Source organism: Etheostoma spectabile, chromosome 16 (assembly GCF_008692095.1).
Source record: "Etheostoma spectabile isolate EspeVRDwgs_2016 chromosome 16, UIUC_Espe_1.0, whole genome shotgun sequence".
NCBI lineage: Eukaryota > Metazoa > Chordata > Actinopteri > Perciformes > Percidae > Etheostoma > Etheostoma spectabile.
In genome coordinates this window covers 23847385-23869618 of record NC_045748.1, presented here as the reverse complement: position 1 = coordinate 23869618, position 22234 = coordinate 23847385, and the positions used below count along the sequence as shown (strand labels likewise).

Genomic DNA, 22234 nt, shown 5'->3' with positions numbered 1-22234 from the left:
TGGCTAGTAGTCCTTACCTAGGTACAGAGAGCTCAACACACAGGGGGAAAAGAGGAGCTGCACCAATGTGTAGTACAACAGAAATATGTTTTTTGATAAAACACATAATATAACCTCTAAATACAATTATGAACCTGAAAATGAGCAGAACATGAGCACTTTACAAGATTGATTTGGGGATTTTTCTTAATATCAGATTTTAATAGGAATTTAATTGGATTTTTATTTAATTGATCATTTTAACTCTATGTGATGACACCTGAGCCAGCTCCATTCGCTGAATAAGGACTGTGAGATATGATTGACAGCTCCAAAAAGCTAGTTAACCTAGTGCAGAGGTTATTTTTGTCACACATGCCGTTGCAAAAGGTCAAGAATGAACCGTGGTTGCATATGCAACGTGAATCCACTTTGATGCCACAGCAGGGATTGGATCATGCCGTCACCATGGCTGCAGCGGCTTCACGTCCACTCGGAGGAGTGTGCTCAGGACCAGGTCTCACTCTGGAATCGGCCCGTCCTCAGGACCAGGTCTCACTCTGGAATCGGCCCGTCCTCTCCATGGTGGCCAGCATCTGCTCGGCGTCCTCCGGCGACATGCCCCCCTGCTGCTGGAACACCTCTTTCAGAGCGTCACACACACCGGTTGGCATTTCTTTAGCATTACTGCATAGAAGGAAGAAAAAACACTATATATATATAATACGTATAAAACATCTATATATATATATATATATATATATTTCTTTATTTTAAAAAGGGACAATGGTCCTTTCAGGTGCTGTGGTGGTGGAGTTTTGCCAGAAACAGTGGGTAAGTTTAGGCATCAAGTCTACTTTTAAAGTTCAGGAACAATATGATGGTAAAAACTAGGTGAAAGTATTTAATTTCCGTCACTACGCCAACTCCCCGACTTGAAGGCGTTGTGTTTTATGTTGACACCCCGCTGTGCTATTTAACTCTGACATTATTTTCTATTGGATATTGAAGTTCATAAGTAGGTGTCTTGGCACGGCCGGCCGAGCGACTCTAGATCCATGGTGGTGTGGGGGGGGGGGGGGAATTAATTCTTGCATGTTTTGTTTTGTTGTGCAAACATCCCCCCCACCACCTCTGCTTTTCACACCCTGGCTACATGCATGCATCACACACAAAAAGTGGTAGATTTATAATTGGCCAGTGTCCCTGCTGAGGATTGTGGAGCGTGTGTCCTGAAGTCAGGACGCTGGACATTTATGTAGCGACATGAGCTGCATTGTTGTCCACGAGATTTTAAAAACGTGTTGCACTGGGTGACATCGTCCTTTATTACCACACACACAAACACCCCTTATTTTGACTCAATGACGACACACACACACACACACACACACACACACACACACACACACACACACACACACACACACACACACACACACACACACACACACACACACACACACACACACACACACACACACACACACACAAACAACACACCCACACACACACACACACACACACACACACACACACACACACACACACACACACACACCATTCTGCTGCCCCAAATACTCTTGAGCGCAGGGTACAGACTAGAGAAGCTAATTTAAAGTTGTTTTTATTGTGAAGCCTGCACTAGCGAGTTACATCGCAGTGAAGAAATGGAATAGAATAGAAAGCCTTTATTGTCATTATACACTGATGCAGTACCTGTGCAACGAGATTGAAGCAAAACCTTTACAGTGTCGACACGGATATAAAATAAGAAAATGTAAGAATATAAAATGTAAGTAGTGCAGAAGAAGAAAAAAGGGGGAGGGAACAAGGTGCACAGTTCCTATATACATATATAAAATAGTAATAAAGAAAAAGGGTTTGTTAAGTCTTCCATATGTAGTATCCCTGTAGATTCAGAATCTAGTCTTACTAGACGGTCATTGGATATCTTCCAAAGGCTGTGACTATCCTCTGGGTTGGTCTAACTCAGACTGCTGAAGTTAAAATTAGACAATCTCGTGTGATGTACTTTTTCATGGACAAATGACAGGATTTTGTCCACTATCTCATCCATTGGCATCTCTTTAGGACTCTTCATGGCCAGAATGAACTGGAGGAATAATCAATGTTTATATGGTCACCTGACTATAGACCAAGAAAAAAGAAAAAAGGAAACGTTTTGGAGCCTTGGACTCACCCAGCGATGTAAAAGCAGGCCCTTCTATTGGCGATCAGGTCCCACATGAGCTCGGCGTTCTCCCTCACACGGTGCTGCACATACACCTTCTCCTCCTGAAATACAGAAACGTTTCATAATTAGCCACGAGTTCAGATACTTACCATCTTCTCTGATAGCAACGCTAACTTTTCCAAGGAAGAATAAAGAGCCTGGTTGACTTCATTATTTCCTGTGATCATTAACGTGAATATTAAGGGAGTGTTTGTGACCTGGTCTCGTGAGAAGGCGGTGAAGAGGTTGAGGCGCCCCGTCTTCATCATCTCCTCCCACTCTGTCCTGAAGTAGAAGTCGTTCCGCTCAGAGCGACAGCCGAAGACCAGGACGTTGGCTGAACAGCAGGCGGACAAGAGGGAGGGGTGTCATGTCAGAGCTGGGGAACGATGTAAAGTGATGTCATTTACTAACAGAAAACGAAATTCCGAGCGGTAAAGATCTCACCGTTCTTCCCCTCAGCGATCCTCTCTTGTAAAGCCGACCTGAAGGGTGCCACTCCTGTTCCGGGTCCAACCATTATCACAGGGGTGGCCTTCTCTTTAGGGAACCTCAGGGTCCCCTTCTTCACCCACAGAGGCACATATCTCTCCCCTGGAACACCATTTAATATTACACAAACACCAGTGACATGGCTTTAAAGGACTTGTATACAAGTTATGTGACATTTTTATAAACTGTAGGTAATTATGTATGACACTTCTGCTTTCAAAATACAAATATTTCTATTAATAGCTATGTTTATTTGTATCAGTTTCAGGACCCCAAGCATTTATTTGAAACATGGCTTATCTTAGAGATTTTCTAGGCCGATTCTCGTTGAGTTTGACCTACTGATTCTGATTTTTAGCAGATTCCGATTTCATTTTTTTCTAACCACTTTACAGCACACAAATATTTATTTTCTATCTTTTCTGTAATGGAACACTTTACATTGTGCACAGAAGACTTTTCCTAACAGATAATCAATATAAAATAGAACTATATAAATTACTTAATTGGGAAATTCACACACACCTAAAGTGCAATGTTCTGGAATAACCATTTCACCTTCATTTTGTCCTTGGGTCAAATTTGATTTTAAAATCAAATTGTTGTTGTTGTTTGTCACAAAAAATTGGCCATTGAAATAAGCGTTGCATTAAAAATATCAAAACACTCAGGGGAAAAAAACCACCAAAAACAAAGAACCCACAACATTGAAAAATTGACAAAAATGTCGGAAAAAGTGATAATGATGTTGAAAAAAATGACCAAAACAGGGGTTTCTTTTCATGGTTTACGGGAAGACAACACAAGGGTTAAACAAAAAATGTGATATATTTAGCAAAGTAAACTTTGGCGTTACCTAGGTTACACCTGGTCCTCACTCATCTTAGGGGCATTATTTACATGCTACAGTTACACTGCATTAAGAGAATGTAATTTATAGTGGGTTTATTGTTATTATTTGCTAGTACATATATATAATTCCTATGCATTGTGTCTGGTAGATGTTGTTTATCTTCTCCTGGGCAGTTAAGTGCTTGTTTTTTGTTTTTTACCCTCCTAGTTTTTCTAACCCTTTGTTGTGGTTTACTTACATATGTAAGATTACAAATCCCATTCCATTAAATTGTTTTAATCAAACAAGAAAATCTTCTTGCGTGTGAGATCATTTATAAATGTGTTGACCTAGGGTGTGTGTGTGTGTGTGTGTGTGTGTGTGTGTGTGTGTACTATTAATATATGTGTTTAAAGGATATTCTTAGTCATAATTAAGTCCAAAGGGAAAATGAAAAGAGATCAAAATAAAAATATTATTTTACTACACTACTAGAAACAACAAGAAACTTAATTAAAATTTAAAAGAAAAAGCCAAGTGTGTGTATTTGTATTCATTTACATGCTGCTGCCATTTAATCTATCCGCCTCGGTTTTTTTTGATGATATTGATGCTGTGCTTTATACAATTTCATAATGTGAAAGTTGGTCTTCTAACCCACTGGTAATCAGGACACCTTCTTTATGATATATCTATGTTTAATGTCTTGTATGCCCTGCTGTAAAAGCAATTGCAATTCAGGGATGAAAATTAAGTTGAAAAATGAAACTCCCTTAATGTTCTTTGCCTGAACATTTGAACATCAATTAAAACTCAGCAACTGTTTTGTAGAAATGTAGTCGTAATTATGTATATTTGACATTTCAACAAAGTGAGAAGAAATTGGTGAATGCCACAAATTATCTTCAATCCCTTGTATGCCTGTTCATACTAGGGGTTCTTGCATAAGGCCATGTTGACACATTTACTTCAACATGGTAACACAGTGATTTAAGCTGCACGCTACTGAGAGACGCTAACCGAGAAAAGGAACACAATGTATGCATGTCTGATATTAACACACAACCTCCAGCCAATCAGAATGAAGTCATCTCTGTGGCTGGGATCTTAGCACTTGTAAAGTGTGGTGAGAGACCTTGTGCAGGGTCCAGGGAGGCTAACCAGGTGGAGCAGAGGCCTCTTCGCGGTTTATACATCTTGGTTTTGTAACTAACCACAGCTACCAGGACCTGAAGCCTGTGTGGGTGAGCCTGTGCAGAGAGAAGGATTTTCTCGAATGAGTCAGAATTTCACACTGTGATTTCTGTCTACTGATTAAACGTAAGTAGGCTTTGCCTAAAGCATCCAGATGAAACACAGCAATATAACATATAAATAGTAAAATGTTATAATGTTATAAAGGATGAGCTACCTGGAGAGAGGAGGCAATGGAGAACGAGCGGGGCTGGATATCGGGGAACAGATCTAGCAGATAGTCTACTTTGAGTTCTGCTGTAGTGTGGGGGAAATCTGCCAAGACCTGCACAAGCAAGAGCACAACAAAACACAGTCACCCAAGGACATGTCTCTATGTGTAGAAATAGGTCTGTCTCCTACTGGAAGCAACAAGAGACAGGCAGACAGCAATACTCTCATTGAGATGAATGTGCTATAAGCAACACTTTGACTATTTTTAAGAGCCTCATTTTTCAACAAACAAAATGTACATACGCTATCATAATAATTAAAAAATATGTTATAATCATGAAATGCTATGCTCAGGGGCTTTAAAATAAAGGAAAAAGCTCGATCAAAAGGCAAGGTTTTAATAGGAAGCGTGTGATTTTTTTTTTTCCTGGCCTCGACTGAGCTCCCAGCCCAGTCCTGTCTCTAACCCTGAGGCGTCACCTCCAGCGCGGTGCGTCGGGGGCGGTTGCAGTAGCCGTGCAGCTCGTCCTGGCCTGCCGTGGAGCTCAACTCCATCAGCTTTTCCCGTTCCCGCTCGTTGGTGGCAAAGGTCGACAGCAGCTCGAAGAAGGAGCGGCGAGGCACAGCGGCGATGTCTAGGTAGCTCTCCACCAGGTGGCGCACAGGGCAGGGCTGAGGAAGCCTGGCTGGAACTGACAACAATGAGGGTTACGGTCATTTCACCATTAATCTAGGTCCACGAAATTTTGCCTTATTTTGCGGTCAAAAAATAAGGCCATCCGTGTGGGCTTTGTTTGTGTGTGTTTGTTTGTGTTTCTTATGTTCAGAAGATTGTGGCGTCCAGTGACTTTCTGGCACAAAAACTTGAGTGAAGAATAACCATTTCCGGAGAGTTTGTCATGTTTATATATCTATATCTATATCTATACATATATATATATATATATATAAAATCAAGGCTAACACCAGAAACACACTGCACGCAAAAACACTGCAAATAGCCACAAAACGCCGTGAAGTGGAGCCATTTTGAATTCGGCGGCCATGTTATCCAACCGGTCTGGCCACACCGGCTGTGATCAGACAGTGTATTGTATCAATGTATTGATATGATGATATCCTATTAACAGTAGGCTCAACTCCAAAAAAGGTTAGAGGGGTGTTAATGAAGAGCAGGTTATTAGCTGGAATTTCAGTTCTGGATCTGGAATACAGTGTTACATCTAAAGTCAATTGCAGGCTAAAAAATATACTGTATATACATTTATTATTATATTTCTATGAACCAAAAGTCTTGGATAATGCACACAGTGAAACCATACAGACAGGCAGGCAGACAGGCAGACAGGCAGACAGGCAGGCAGACAGGCAGACAGGCAGACAGGCAGACAGGCAGGCAGGCAGACAGGCAGACAGGCAGGCAGGCAGACAGGCAGGCAGACAGACAGGCAGACAGACAGGCAGACAGGCCTACCTGCAGTGTTGTCTGTGGCCCTGAGAGTGAACCTGGCCTCTGGATCTAATCTCAGCAGTTGACAGAATTGCTGTACGTCTTCTTGTAGGTTACATGGACGCACCATCACCACGTCACCAGCAGCATACCTACACAGCATTACCACAACTAATTACCACTTTCATTCTGCATTCAAGAAGAACAAAAAAAGTGGACCACACAAATTCACCACAGTACTCCTAGTCTATATCCTTCGCTTTCCACTTTGGGGATTTCTCCAATGCTGCAGGAAAATCCAACAGATGCCGTTTCAATCCGCTTTCTTTTAAAATCGGGTGGATTTACGAGGACTGTGATTTACTGCTCCTCAGTTCTCTGCAGGGTAAATTGAGACAGCTAGCTAGACTATCTGCAATAAGCAGTAAACATGAAATTCATATATGTGTATTATGGGTGTTAATTTATTAATGACATTTACTGTATGCAATTGGCATAAATGAAAATTAAAAAAATATACTATATAAAGGAGAGTGGTGGGTAGATTATTACTATGGTGGATTATTACTAAGGCTTTGGCCACATTCGCAACACAGGGGGACTGATCTGAGAAGAATCTCCTCATCAACTGGCTCTTTTAAAGGTCATTAAACTGGTTTAATTTCAGTTGTGCATAAGAGTTAAATTTTTCTAACAATGATCTTGGAAGGCAGTACATGTCTCTTATTTAACATGACGTCATTTAGTTCAGACTTGTGTCGTGTTGAAAGTGTTAGAAATATGTTTAAGGTCTGACTTGTAAGTTTGCTATCGGGACCATTACATGAAAGTGATCTGGGCACTTATACAGACATCCTGGTCTGGGAAATACAGGTAAGGCAGTGTTGTCTTTCAGGATCCTAGTGGCCTGAAGGCAGCAACAGCTATGATCCGCTTTGGAGTCTATATCGACAACGGTTTATTTATGGGATAGTTCCGGTGTCTCCGGAGGTTCTGCCGGATGTCCCTCACCTTCCGCTTTCTTGTATTGACATTCTAATTTGATTATCAAACTAACAAGTAAATTATTTTTAGCTTTTTTTTTTTAAAGTGAAATTCCCATCACACACTTCCAGAGCTCCTACAGTACGTGCACAAGCCACATGTTTCGCCAAAACAAGTTCCTTTCCGAGCCGAGGCACCCCTGCTGCTTCTGGTGTTAATCGCCGCCCAAGACGATTGTGATTGGTTTTAAAAAATGCCAATAAACCAGGGCATGTTTTTTTCCTATCCAGGAATGCTGTGTGGACTCGCCAGACCAACCTCTGCAGCGCTGTGGAGGAAGGTCTGGCCGTGCGGACTATGCACTCTGAAACCTATTGTTTCCGATGGATGTCAGGTTAATGTAAAGGGGGACACGTCAGACAGAGCCTCAAGAGGACTTACTCAATGTTGGATCCAGTGATATCAAACTCAATGTGCCTCACATCCTGAAAGTGCGACGTGTCTGTGACTCTCCTATTGGACACCAGTCTGGCAGGAAAGGGATGGGACTGGGAGGGGACAGTTTGCTCCATGGGAATCCTCAGCCTGTCATCTGTCTTCTCTTTCGCATCATCCAGGAAGTGGAAAGTGTACGTTGGCGGGAGCCTGCCCCAAAATCAAGCAAAAACAATTCCAACTGACTCTGAATCAACAGTAAACCCAAACAGGAGTTCATCGGCTTTTGAAGGACACAAACGTTCAATCAAAATATCCAACCACAGAATGAGAATCCAGAGCATACTCACGGTTCATCTTCCCTCATTGGAATCACACCGGCCAAAGGCGGGTACAGGGACAACACTTTCTCCCAAAATGATGTGAGCCACGGGTCGATCACAGCGTCGGACCTGGTGGAAACACATTTTGAGGTAACTGTTGGATCCCAGCTGGGATCAGTTGTTGCATGCCATCCCCCTCTTTCTCCCCACGCTTCCAGACTCGCTCTACTTTGCTGAAAATGTTTATAATCTTGGATAATGTATATTTCCATCTGTCGTCAAGTCAATTTATTTAAAGAGCATATTTTACACCAACCTTAGCTGAACAAAGTGTTGTACAAAGTTATGTTATAAAAAACAAAGGAAGACACAATGAACACAATACAAACGACACACTTCAGTACAAATGTCCCTAAACTGAGTCGAAGAAAAGAATAAAAAATACTAAAAATGTGCTTTATAACGAGTCTTACAGATCTTGGCAGTAGGGGAGGATCTAATATGAATGGGAAGTTTGTTCCCCGTCTCAGAGCCAGAGATGTTCATGAGTCATTTTTTGGAAGTCCAAGTCGAGTCTCAAGTCTTTGAGGGGCAAGTCTAAGTCAAGTCTCAAGTTTTTTGCATCGAGTCCTGGTCAAGTCTCAAGTCTCTTGCCATCTGATCTGTCCCTAACACTGTTGTTGTTGTTAAATATTATGAATTCAAAGCATGTCCTGTGGCTACCATCCATACTGTACAGTATCAAAATCAGTTGTAGGATTACTTTATGGGGTCCACTTAACACATCCCAGTAGCCCTAGGACCTGATGAAATATTAACCTAAGTCTGTCACATCGTATGGATCCAACTATAAAGACACAATTTGCCTGTTCCCAGCATTGGCACAACCCTTTGCAATGGTTAGCTTGTTACCTATGACGATGTATGCTACACTTCTCTTTCACTCAAAAAATGTCTAATGTCGAACTGGAAATCAAGAGAATAGTGCCAACGCCACACCAGATACAGAACCACACGCGTGTCAGTCCAAATTACGCACAATAAGCAGTTTGAACTCACTGATGTAATGCCATTTATTTGAGTGTTAGGTGTTAGTAGGCTCAGTGAAACTAAGTCCAGCGCGATCAGAGGAGGAGAGGTTAGTGAGGCCAGTGTCTCCACGGCAGGTGACAGTACGCACGGCTCCACTGCCCCACGCATGGATGAAATAATGAACTAGTAAACAGGACTACAATAACAGAGATCTGTGCAGAATTAAGACAGTCAAGAGCGTTTATCCTGGGGAGATGGATGTGTGCATCCCGTCTTCTGTGCGCCATGGATGCGACTATTAACCTTTAAGGGGCAGAAAGGCCCAAAAAACTATTTAAAAAAAATAAAAATAAGTGGGGAAAATCTGGGTAGATTTTTTTTTTCCAAAGTGAAAAAAAGTTAGGTAAAAACTATATTAAAATGCTGTGCGCTGAGCGTGGTCTAGACCTACTCTATATGTAAAGTGTCTTGAGATAACTCTTGTTACGATTTACAAATACTATTAATAAAATTGATTGGACTTCTTACCCCAGGTCGTGTTGGTCATCGGCCAGCCCGACAGGAAGCAGGATGTTGGCACCCAGCTGCAGAAGACGCTTGTGAAGCTTCTTCGCCACAAAATTGAACCTACGGGGGAAAGTGGTTGATAATTATTGGATTTTTAAGGCCACGAGTCATTCTGATGTGTACTGTGAGGTCCGTAAACCAGAAAAAGCACTGACTTAGGATAGGAGGAGTCCCCCAGGCCCATTATGGCACAGTCCAAGCGACCCAGAGAACCAACAGGCAAAGACTTCCTAAAGATAAACCTCCAGAAGTTCTTTGAAGAAACAGATGGGCAGAAAAACATAAGTGGACATGTTCAGACATATACAAATTTATGGGTTGTCTTATTTCAACAATTTGTATTTTCTAAATAAGAAAATCTGAACATTATATAACTATTGACGTACAATTTTTTTAACTGCAAACACTCTAGTCATATTCAAGCACATCCATATTCACATGCATTGTACGGTTTTTCACACTGATTATGAGAACAGTAAAACGTACAGGTCCCCACAAAAGTGAATTATAGTATTCCTCCACTTAACTGCATGTCTTTATCTTTTTTCTGTTTTATCACCTTCATATTGTCTGGAGGGTCTCCTTGGCCAGTGGTGGCGCATACAAAAACAACCAGAGACTCGGAGATCAAGTTGGCCTGTTTGATGAGAGGACACACACACACACACACACACACAGACACACAGACACACACACGGGATTTAACATACCCCTAACAAATGTCCCCCACTACTGTGTTATGGAAGAAAAAAAAACTCCAGTGCATGACTTTGGATATGTGAAGAAAGTTCGGGAGATTTTAATGACTTACACAGAAGCATTTAAAAGAAATCCGGGGGGGGGGCTTAGCCCCGAGGCAAGGCAAACCTTTCCCTTACAAAATCTTACTTACAAACTCTAATGCTAGCTTTTAGATACATCAGTGCTGCATGGGGGCAATTAAAATAATCACATCAAATTAAGATTATTTAATAACGGGGGGGGGGAGATACACATATTCGTATTGAACCGTGCGGTACGAGGCTTTCGGTTAGGTACGCATTACAAACCAAACAATTTGTTGGCCTAATCCTAATCCCAAAAAAGTATGTCTGAGTCTCCTGGACTGGGACTTTACGATATGACCTCATATTGATTAATTTCACATTTCACCTCAATAATGATAAATTAATTTTTTTGTGATTCGACGACAGACACTGCATTTTTATATTTTTTGGTATAAATGGTATTGTCTATTAAAATGATAAAAATGTAAATAGGTTTTTCAACTGCTAATTAACTTGTTAGTCCTAACTTTTTGAACCAGCAAGTTGCGTTTAAAGCTCCTCTTTTTTTCTGCTTGTGGAGAGCTACGTGACACATTGACCGACATAGATGAGGACCGGCGAGTTAAATCGGCCGTCCGAAAGTAAACCAGGCAGACACACAGCCGAGAACCGGCAGGTGGAGGCGCTGGAGACAGGCTCGGAGGTCAGACTGCGGCATGCCGTGGACTTGTGCCAGTCCAGGCGGTTTCAGGAAAGAGGCTGCGTGTGTCCGACCAGAACATGCCCAGAACATCAACACCAGTACCAGCCTACAGCTGTCCAGAGTGCAGAAAGTGTGTCAGAGCCTCTAGGAAGGTGAACTGAGACCCTGTATCCTGGGGTTCAGTGGTTAATCATCAGTTGTCATTTAATTCCATCGTGGTTTCTGTTGGAATTAATTAGCCTGAGGTAAACGTTGGCTGGCGTCTGGTGTGTGCGCCAGTGTTTGCGTGTGCCTCCGCATGTGGTGACTGGCGAGTGTTAATTTCATACATTATGCACAAGCAGTAAAATGTTTTAGGCCTATCATCAGAAATAAATTATGGAAATTATCATCATGGGATAAATACATGAAAAACAGCTTCAGAATTTCAACTCATTTTCGATTAATTGTCCAGCCCCAGGATGTGCGACTGATCAAAAATGTTATCGTGATTATGATGTCGGCTCCTAATGATCACAAAAACAGATTCATCAGAAGAAGAAAAAAACACTGTTTTGCAAGTAGACTTTTATTTTGTCTTGTGTTCTGAATGACAGAAATAACTTCAAAAAGGCAAAAGTGTCAAAGGAAATTTCAAGGTGTTTCCTCTGTTGTTGTTTATTAACTGTTTTTGAAGTCCCATAATTGCAACATCTTTCCAAAAGACAATTAGTAATCTGTTAAATATTCGTCATTGCTATATTTTTTCCATAATTGATCAGAATTAAAAATCTAAATTAGCAACCATATTAGGGGTGTGTGTGTGTGTGTGTATGAATGGGAGTGCGTTAGTGTATGTGTAAGTGTATGTAACTTCCCCCCTATATAATTAACCTGCGCAATATAGCACAAGTAAAGCTGGTAGATAGGGAAAAAACAAAACAATATTTTTGACCAAATACATTAATGTCAATATTGTAGGGTTGACTATTGGTGCTTTCACTAAATATTTACACACAGAGTTTTGATCAATAATAACCACTAATGTGTAAGAAAGGTAAGTGTAAGTGACGCTAGCAAATCCCCTCACCCAAAGGGATTTAGCAAATATTAGCTATACATATTAGCCAGTGGTGTGTATACTGTATGTTTCAGTTGTTTGGTCTGGTTTTTGTCTAGACTCGGTCTCGATACACTCTGGTCTTGGCGATGACTTGGTCTCGGTTTAGGTGGTCTGGACAACAACACTGAGTGGATACAATGACTAAGTGTGTAAAGGTGAACAATAAAACAGCTAGTATGTCTGGAAAGTTCAGAAAAATGACATCATTAGCTGTAATGAAGCCTTTAAAACCAGAAAAAGACAACACTGGTGTGATATCACGATATCCAAAAATTAGGACGATATCTAGCCTCCTATGACGATATTGATAAAATATCGGCATCATCATCCATCGTGGTGTTTCACTGTAGACGTCGCCCAACACCTACTTACCACGACGTAGTTATCCAGAGGCAGCACCTGAACCTGCAGGTGCCTTCTCAGCGCCTGCCGCGCAATCCTCTGGGCCGTGTCCTGGGCCGTACCAGTCTGGCTCCCATACAGGACCAGCAGAGCAGGACTGGACATTTTGACTGAGAGAAACAAAGTCACAAAACCATCTGTCATTTTAGAAGTAAGTAAAGTTAGTTAGTTCGAAAGTTATCCCTAGAGTACATTTAAATACAGTTTAAGCTGACCAAAGTGCTGTACAAAGAAGTCCCAAGGTACTGTATGCAAAAATGTAGTAACAAAACACCCACAACAAAGCTTCCCAACAACAACACGCCGAAATTCACAATTACATAAAATATAGACACGATAACAGAATGAACGTATTGAGTGTTTCAAAGGTCAGAGAGTAAAACGTGTCTTTAGTAGCGGTGCACGATTCAGAAAATGTCACGATTCAATATCGATTTTTTTGGCGAAAATTCCATTCAAAATAAATGAATCGATTTTTGAAGTCCAATATACAAGAAGAGAATGTAAGTGTCAGACAAATGAATGATTACATATCCCTTACACACACGGAGTGGTCTCTAAATCCACAGATTATATCCGTTACTTTAAACAACTACAGGAAACAATAATCACGGATATGTATCTAGTGATGATTTACAGTAATAAGGCACAAATAATTAATAACAGCATGTGGCCCAATGGTTGGGAACTGTGCTGTTTGATAGGATTTTTAAGGTCATTATACAACCATTGTTGTGAATTCCTCATGCTACAGAGACTGTGTAGTTAAAGTTACGTTAGTTACAGCTACGTTCATTACGTACGTTAGTTACGTAAGTTACGTCAGAAATCGCCGCGACACTTTGTGTTACTTTATTACGGCAGTCGCATGTATTGAAGTCAGAGACGATGTAAGTTGGTACTTATATCTAGCTATTGTAAAAGCAGATTAAGCTATCCATAAGTTGTTTCTGTCTTAAACGTTATGCTAATGTTAACCGTACCCTGTAATGTGAAGCAGTTAGCTTATTTGTGTTTTGCTAGCTTGCTAATTTTTCCACTGCACACCATAGATGTTGCTAGCTTGTGTGTGACTCGTTTTTGGTGCTGTGCAGGATGGGATATTAATTTCATTTGCGCATTGGGATAGTTGTATATCTTCTGTCAGTATTTTAGTTTGATTAGATTAATAATACCCTATTCTGCTAGATAATAATAGGCAAATCAGCTGTGGCGCTAATGTATCTTCTTTTTTGGATTTATTTCAGAAACTTCATTCATCCATTCATTCATTCAACATTCCTTCCTTCATTCAATCATTAATTCGTTCATCCATACAAGCAACAATGTACAGCTTGTGACTGCCTGTCTACTCTCCACCAATTAAAAGGTTGAACTCCATCTGATGACTCGTGCTCTCTGATAGGAGCCCTGAAGCGGCTAATACTTGTCATCCAGCATTCACAGGGTTAAAAACCCAACAACCATATTATTATTGTAATCATTGTAACCATGCAATGAGATATTGTGTTAACTTTCTGCCAGTGTAGTGTTCATATAGGGAACATGGTGCAATCAATCCATTTTTAACATGCTCAATTTAAGCATATTAGTTTATTTTATTGGTGTGACATGTCGGTTTTTTAAGTAGCAATTATTTAATCAAATACGTCTTCTTCGGACCATAACCTTGGCCAGCAGCTAAACATGTTCTTACTTTTTTTTTTATTACTTGTAACGTTAGAGAAAACACCATAATTACATTAATAAGACTAACGTTAACTCTCTTATAATGCAGTTTCCTACTTCAATATTCAGGACGTTAAGTTACCCCAGTGACGGTTTACAACCTAGAACCGGATATCTAGCTAGTTAGCTAGCTAGCTAGTTTTATAACGTTATTGGACATCACTGTGTTGCTAGCTGCTAGTTAGCTGGCCAGTACATATGGTCAATTATTTTTGTTCGTATTTATTTTTATTTTCTATGAATCACTTATATCACCAACTATCAAGTAAACAAGACACTTACCGTTGCTATCTTCGCCAACAATACCCTTGAACGCTAATAAAATTAACAAATAACTCCACCAAGGAAGGCAAACAACTCCTCATTCTAAACATCAACGCTCCACTTTACGGCAAGCCCGTTTCACGTTGTGACTGGCTCGTGGGCTCGTGCATATGTCTATGGGCTCGAGTGCGTGCGTCAGTGATGCTACATTCAAAGCCGCACACGGAAAATCAGAGATTTGGCACTTCTACTTAGTACAACCACCCTCTATGAAAAAAAAAAGTACAGTAGGTAGTAGTACTGCAGCCCAAATGTCATTTTCCGGGCACAAAAGCATAGATACAAGCAAAAACATAAAACAACTGTTTTATTGGACTAAATTGCCTAACTGTATATAAAGTAAAGGGTCACCTATGGTGCTTTTTGGATTCTTTTATATAGGCAGTAGTGATCCCCTAATACTGTATGAAATATCTTTCCCGAAATTGAACCTTGGTGCAGAATTACAGCCACTAGAGCCAGTCCCACAATAAGCTTTCCTTAGGATGTGCCATTTCTATAGTGTGTAGCTATAGAGCTTAACAGTCCTGCCCACATCAGTTCCAGAAGTAAAAAATACAATGCAATGCCTTCATTGACAATAGGAGTATAAGCCACAAAATAAATCGTAACCGTCGATGGTAGACTTAAAAACCAGCTACCACTAAGCAATTGTATATGCTCGTGTAGATGCAAAAGGTTCATGGGGCACCAACCTTGTTTTGAGATAAACGTCTTTTATTCGCAATGTCTTGGGTAAGTACTTCCTCACCCACAATCTTGAACAATCCCACAGTGATGCCTCTGATTGGTGGAACTCATGTTGGTGATGAGGGGGAGCTGTCGGTGCCCGATATGTGAGCATGCGCAAGATGAGAATCCTGTTTTACGAGGATTTATGACACTGAACAAATCACCATTTGTTCCCACGCTTCTGCAGTTAGCCTCCACGGAGAAGCTAACATTAGTTTAGCCAACAGCTAATTTGGCTAACCGCTAGCTGACAGCTTGATTTACTCTAAAATAATGTTAATTCAAACTAAACACTGGAAAAAGCAGGTTATAGCTGAAGTAACAGCTGTTAAATAATTAAAGGTGGAGGCTGGGGGTGTGGCCTTGACCAACCAACACTTTGCTTGTTTGAAAGCCATCATGTCTCTTTCTCTTGGGTGGGCAAAGCTGATAATGGGAGGTAACCTTGCCCCTTATGACCTCATAAGGAGCAAGATTCCAGATCGGCCCATCTGAGCCGTCATTTTCTCAAAGGCAGAGCAGGATACCCAGGGCTCGGTTTACACCTATCACCACTTCTGGGTGACCACTTGCTGGGGCAACGCATATTAACGTTAAAAAGAAAAACTCATAAAGTGGAATCTGCATCCCATGGGACCTTTGAAACTAGCTCCACCAAGACCAGCAACCATAGACCAAAATATGCTACAGGTCTAACAGTGACACATTTTCAGACCTTATTTAAGTAACATTTTGGATGTGGGACTTGTACTTGCAATGAAGTATTTCAAAATTGTAGCAAGGATCAGAGTACTTCTTTTACCAGTTTTTATATTGCATCTTCCTGCAGACTAATTAAATAAAATGCCATAACTACGGTAAACGATCAACAAGGTTCCCATCAAGGTTCCTGCAAATGTTACTTTTCCAATGTGAGGTCTTCTTCAGAACTTACAGAAAAACATGGGCTGATTCCAAAATCATTTCCTAATCTAGGGAGTATAAGCAAATGAAATCGGATGTCAAACTGTGAAAAACATATTTGTGTTTAGACCGGTTTCATGAAGTCTATGGTTAAGACTCAACAACATGACTGTTTGTAAAGCCTACTGTATTTCAGTACATTTCCAGATGTTGCTGTCTGTGTAGGAGCAGTTCATCTCTCCAGCAACAGAAAGCTTTTACATTAACCACAAGATGAGTACATGGAAAACACACACATATTTTACATTACACTGTCTGTTGACATGAAATGTCTGATTTATATAGAAGTGAAATCTCTAACACACTACGTTTAACAGTCATAAGTAAAGATATTTCCTGAAACATGCTGGGATGTTGAAGTTAAGAGCACTTGACAGAGTATAATAGCATTAGTGATGGCTACAAACAGGTTATGTGTCGTCACTTCATACATATGCACCATATATAGCAATTCAAATAAGAGTGGGATCAAAAAACTAGAGTGATGTCCAAGGCTGGATTTCCAATCCAGGTAAGCAAGCATCTGCCCAGGGACCACAGACCCTAGGAGACCCTAGGAGTCCCCAAAAGGCCCAGCTGGAGTGCTCGGCAAATGGGTTGTGGTCATTTGATTGTTTTTGAAATAGGATTGTATGCACTACTGAAGCAATATCCAAAATATCCCCCCCAAAACTGGCATAATATAGAGCATAAGGTGTGTCCTCCTTTATTATGTGATCTTAAAAAGTGTTAAAATCTAATTTTAAAGGGGTACTCCACCAATTTAGTATTGCACTTCCATGAAACTGGGGGAACGGTGAGAGAAACTTTTCAGAAAACAAGGTTTAACACCAAAGCAGCACAGTCTGAGAAATCCTGACTTTTAGTCCATAGCATAGGGCAATTTCCAAAATCCCTGGATCCTACATTTCCCATAATGCAACTTAATAGCATCTTTAACAGAGCTCAACAGTAACCGCCCACTTTTTAAAAGGTGACATATTATGCTTTTCCGTGTTTTCGGTCATATCTACAATGTTATAATGGCTAGCAACTTCAGAGCTTTTTCAGATTAACACTTAGAATATTAATCTGTGCCAAAATAAGCACTTTTGTGAAGGTAAAAACAAGCTGGACAATTGCCCTATTAACTTACATCGTAGCTTGTTTCGCCGCTGTCGACTGCAGCGATCTCACTTAATACTGGACCAATGTCAAAGATTGTTGTTGATTGCTGTTCAAAGATCAGTCACTTAGACAAAAACATAGGGAAATAGGGTTAAAAAAAAGGTAGTTACCCTTTAACTGTCATATTGAGAGCTGCTAAATTGTGTTTCGTTGTTGAAAACAATAACGATAAAAAAACAACAGCTATCGCTTTTGACCCGGGCAGCAATGAGTTCCCCTTAAATTGTCTTGATATGCATAGATATATAATCCACCCTATTGACACTTGATACATAATTCCATCAGGAAACTTGAAGAGCAACAAGATGAGGTTGCTTCAGTGATTCAATGACAGCCAGCAATGATGGCAAAAGCAATGACAATCAATAGATCACGTTTTATGTTAACTTATATAAATGTTGGATAGGTGTTACTTTGGTAGACAACACAGAAAGTTAAAAAAAAAAGACATTTTCAGAAGAAGGCACACATCAATTGAGAAACTAAAATAAGAAAGTCTTCAACCAGTGAGCGGTGTAGCCCACTTGGCGCTAAGTATATAATTTAAAAAAATATAACAAAAATATTTAAAAAGAACAAAATAAAACAGGCTCACACAACCAAAAACACAACACCGTTAAAGCGTAACTCTCGCCAAAATGCAACCTAGGGTCTTTCTGTGATTGTACCTAAGTCAAACTTTCATTTAAAAGCATAATTAGGACGGAAACACAGCTTTTAAGATTCACCCGATTCTTGTTTTAGGTCAAATGCCTTTTGAATGGGAGAGCTAGGGACACTACTATGATCGCATCACTATTTTGTCACATGAGACTTTGTTCCAAGTCTCACAGGGGCTCTACACATAAACTCAGCAATCACAATCACACTGTGTATAGAGTCGGTGGGTGGGCCTAACATAAGGACGGCAGACTTCTGCGTGAATTCCCCGCTACTTGAAAACAAAAAAAGATTGTCTTTCGATTCGGCTTTGGCCGCGACACTGGAAGACACTGGAAGCACTGAAGTTATTCTTAAAAAATGAAGATGTGTTCGGATTTTTGCCGACCGTATACGGCAAAAGTTTAATCTGTCAACCAGCGTTGATCTGGTTGGTTGTAGCGTGCAGAGGGGATTTGAAAGTCAATTGTTCATCCTGTCCCTCAGATTGAGCCCTGCCAGTGGTGAGTTTCTAGACCCAATATCTTGATGATGTGGGCTTGGCTTGTCAGGCTATTGCATTCGGAGATAGGCTCTTTTTGACCGGCAAAAGTTAAGTTGTTCAAAAGCTTTCTTTCTGGTAAACTCTGTGAACACAAACAATGTTCTTAAAGTGTAGAGCCCTTGGTGATACTTAGAGCCGAGTGTCATGTTGCGTCGAGCCTTCTTAGAGTTCTAAAAATATCTATTTTGAAGCTAGCATAAAAGTGCCCCTAACTCTCCCATTCAAAAGGCCATTTGACCAAAAAAACGAAAATACGGTGAATCTTAAAAGTGGTTCTTCCGTCCTAATTATGCTTTTAAACGAAAGTTTGACTTGAGTGCATTCACAAAAACCCCTTAGGTTGCATTTTGGCGAGAGTTACACTTTAAAATAAATCTATTCAGACTTTTGGTTAATAAAAATTAAAGTGACTCAGCTCTTTTAAAACCTGCTCAAAGCTTTTTTTATACATGAGGTCAGCTCACAGCAGCTTTATGACCATGCATAAATAAAGAAGAGTGAAGGAGTAGCACAGTGCAGTTGGTCCTAGCTGTGGTAGAGGCGAATGCGCTGGGATATGTTGGCCCGACACAGAGGGCAGTTCTGTAGAGCGCCGCTGCAGACCTGACAACAACATGCATGGCCACAGGGCAGGAAGATGACCTGAGACTGGAGAGAGGGAAAGACAAGACACAATCGGTCGCCTGGAAGAGTGTGTACACGTCTACTAAGTTTAAACCGTTGTACACTTGGATCCAAAGCTGAAAGGACACACTTTCTACACACCCGAGCAGCACTCCATGCAGATTGCACTATGAAGAGCAATCATCTGCCTGTAGCCTTCCATAACCAATTTTATTTTATTTATAGTGTCACATCATAACAAGAGTCATCTTAGGACCCTTTATAGGTCTAGATCACACTCTAGATCACACAAAGACCCAACAATTCAGCGCAAGACGGGTGTAGGAATTTTGTAGGAGTTTTCAAAGTCTTACACTGTGGGCCCCCCCTCTAACTAAATCGAGAAAAATGTGCTTTGTTGACATTTTGGCAAATGGGCACCGTTGAAAGTACACCGAAATGAGCTTTCAGCAGTTCCAGTCTGCAGTGTACCCATGGATTGGCCGAGGGTATTCTTTTGCTGCACTTCCTTGCCAAAAGTTGAATTTTCGTTGCAGAATCAAACGGTCGCTTCTTTCCGTAGACATTGCATGGCAGATCACCACAGGACGCGCTTCGCCGCTGCTTGGTGTGTTTCTCGGTGTAAGAGTACCTTAACTGCCTCCATTATCATTGTGTCACAGCGACTGCTGCCGCTGCAATTGCTGACTGTATTGATAAGCAGACATTACTAAAATGACTGACCCCTACATCTAAATATGAGTATGTAAAACAAATAAAGCTACTAGAACAGCACTCAACTGCACTAAAATTCTATCAAATTGGAGTCCTGTCCTGGTAGCTTTATTGCGGATTATTCACATTTAGGATCCAGCATCCAACCTTCAAAGCTTTCAAAGACATTTTGAGTAATTAAAACATATAAGACAATTTTAAACGTGGCATTGATTATTACTGAGACTGAAGGTGTTAGTTTCTGCCTTGTTTTGCTGAGGACTTTTCTTACCCCGGTTTCCATGCAGACCACACACTCTGAGCCCCCCGGTCCGTCCACAGGGCTGGGGGCGGAGGGGGTGACGGGGGTCCCCGGGGTGAGTGGTGGGCTGGGCATCTGGATGGTGGAGGTGCTGGGAAACGACGGAGGGGAGCAAGGGGGTGGAGCTGTGGGGGCGACTTCGGCCTCTGCGTCCTGCTGGACGGACTTACAAGCTCCTGGTGGAGGAGAGGGTAAGTGAACAGGTTGGCTTCTCATTGACTCCCCTTGAGTCTTACAGTCCTACACATCATCCTTTAAATAGGCTAAAAAATATGTTTTTGTTATTTTACCCTTGTTTTGTAAAATTTTGAAAATCAGAAATAGGGATTTCTTTTTCAACGACCTCATTTTATTTACCCAAATATAACATGGATGTTACCATATAACGCACTTTGCAAGTATAAGAAAAAATCGGATGTCTACTTTCATTGAATTTTGGGTGATTTATTCAATTTTTTAGCATTTGAAAAAAAATTGTAAATATTTCAAAAACAGTATCCCGACTGAACATTAACCTATACCGTTCTGTGATTATCCTACTGCTAATAGTTAATAATTTTGGCCTTTTTGACTCAAGAATTAGGTATAATTTACTATAAATGAGGTTAATCAACCATGCATTCCAAAAATAAGTGCAAAACTAGTGGAAAAAGTTGGTGTTATACACGGTAGTGAAAAAAAGTGTTAAACGTTGAAAAAAAAAAAGGGATCAAAAAACGTGAGCAATGTACTGATTTTACAACAAGTGCATGGTCAAATGGAAGACAACACAAGGGTTAAACATGAATTCATTGAAGTTTGCCAAATTATACTAAATATATTATGTCAGGGCTGTTAAATGATTAAAATATTTAATTGCGATTAATTGCATGATTGTCCATAGTAGTAACTTGCAATTAATCTCACATTCTTCTGTTCTAAATGTACTTTAAAAGGGATATATTTTGTTGGGAACCTATAGAAAAGAACCTAGCACCCCCACATAGACTGGAGGATCTGATTTACTCCGCCGTCCTCATCTATGAAAGCATATGGAGTACCATGAAGTTATCCTCTTACTACCCACCCTTTGCACTCCATTCTGTTCAATAGAGGCCGAAAAAGAGGTTTGGTCTCCTGAATATATTCACTTATCTGGGATGCCTCTTATAAAACCCTCCCTATCTTACATGTATGGTCTAGCGATCTGGAACACTACATCAGAGGCGATTCACTGGACTGGGATTAGAATTGGTCCTTGATTGTCTTTTCCTCTAAAAAACCCAGACCATCAACAGATCCATTTCAATTATATCCTCACTCTTAGGAGAAACCTTCTCATGAAAAGTTTAACATCTCCAATCTGCACTCTGTGCTCGGATGGACTTATAGACTCATACATGCATGTGTATTGGGAATGCAAGGACGTGAGGCTTTTTTGGGGGTGAGGTCTGTGCTACTTTATCTAATCTACTGGATGTCACTGTACCCTGTTCTCCAGCTGTGCTACTCTTGAATGATACCTCCCCACTAAAGATGACATGTTGGTAAAGACGTATGTTCTTAAAAGGCATCAATGCTGCCAAGACGATGCTGGCTTTACGCTGGAAACCTCCACATAGAATCACTAAATCCGGATGGATTAACACATACATTGACACAGTTGATATGGAGCGATCAGTGGCAAGGATGCACAGTGCTGGAGCCAACTATTCTTTTTTTTTTTTTAAGTTATTTTTTCTGGGTTTTTTATTCCCTTTATTTTTAGACAGGACAGATATATACGT

General features: G+C 40.6%; 2 protein-coding genes across 4 annotated transcripts in view; both read right to left on the bottom strand.

Moving 5' to 3' along the window:
- Window positions 1–421: 421 nt before the first annotated feature.
- ndor1 (NADPH dependent diflavin oxidoreductase 1) lies at window positions 422–14840 on the bottom strand. Its single transcript, XM_032539239.1, has 16 exons — window positions 14722–14840; window positions 12682–12821; window positions 10297–10374; window positions 9893–9990; window positions 9699–9797; window positions 8166–8267; window positions 7822–8025; window positions 6421–6548; window positions 5427–5638; window positions 4951–5058; window positions 4675–4789; window positions 2663–2809; window positions 2434–2552; window positions 2183–2277; window positions 522–666; window positions 422–488 (listed from the first exon to the last, which is right to left on the bottom strand). Exons 2-15 carry the CDS (start codon window positions 12814–12816, stop codon window positions 522–524), a joined length of 1785 nt encoding a protein of 594 aa, XP_032395130.1. The 5' UTR covers window positions 12817–12821; window positions 14722–14840; the 3' UTR covers window positions 422–488.
- A 1727-nt stretch (window positions 14841–16567) lies between these two features.
- The window catches only part of lrsam1 (leucine rich repeat and sterile alpha motif containing 1), a 34918-nt gene continuing 29251 nt past the window's right edge, over window positions 16568–22234 (bottom strand). For 2 of the 3 annotated variants that reach the window (XM_032539233.1, XM_032539234.1), the window contains exons 24-25: window positions 20439–20644; window positions 19355–19477 (exon numbers count right to left, since the gene is read on the bottom strand). In XM_032539233.1, coding sequence (XP_032395124.1) covers window positions 19355–19477; window positions 20439–20644 — 329 coding nt within the window. Of the gene's footprint in view, window positions 19478–20438; window positions 20645–22234 lie in introns of all 3 variants that reach the window. The other variant, XM_032539232.1, reaches the window with a different exon arrangement.

Coding starts and splice junctions, on each gene's coding strand:
- ndor1 (XM_032539239.1), bottom strand. CDS start 12,816: ATGTCCAGTCCTGCTCTGCTGGTCCTGTATGGGAGCCAGACTGGTACG. Junction 10,375..12,681: donor CTCTGGATAACTACGTCGTG/GTAAGTAGGTGT, acceptor CTCATCAAACAG/GCCAACTTGATCTCCGAGTC. Junction 2,553..2,662: donor GATCGCTGAGGGGAAGAACG/GTGAGATCTTTA, acceptor CCTGCTGTTCAG/CCAACGTCCTGGTCTTCGGC.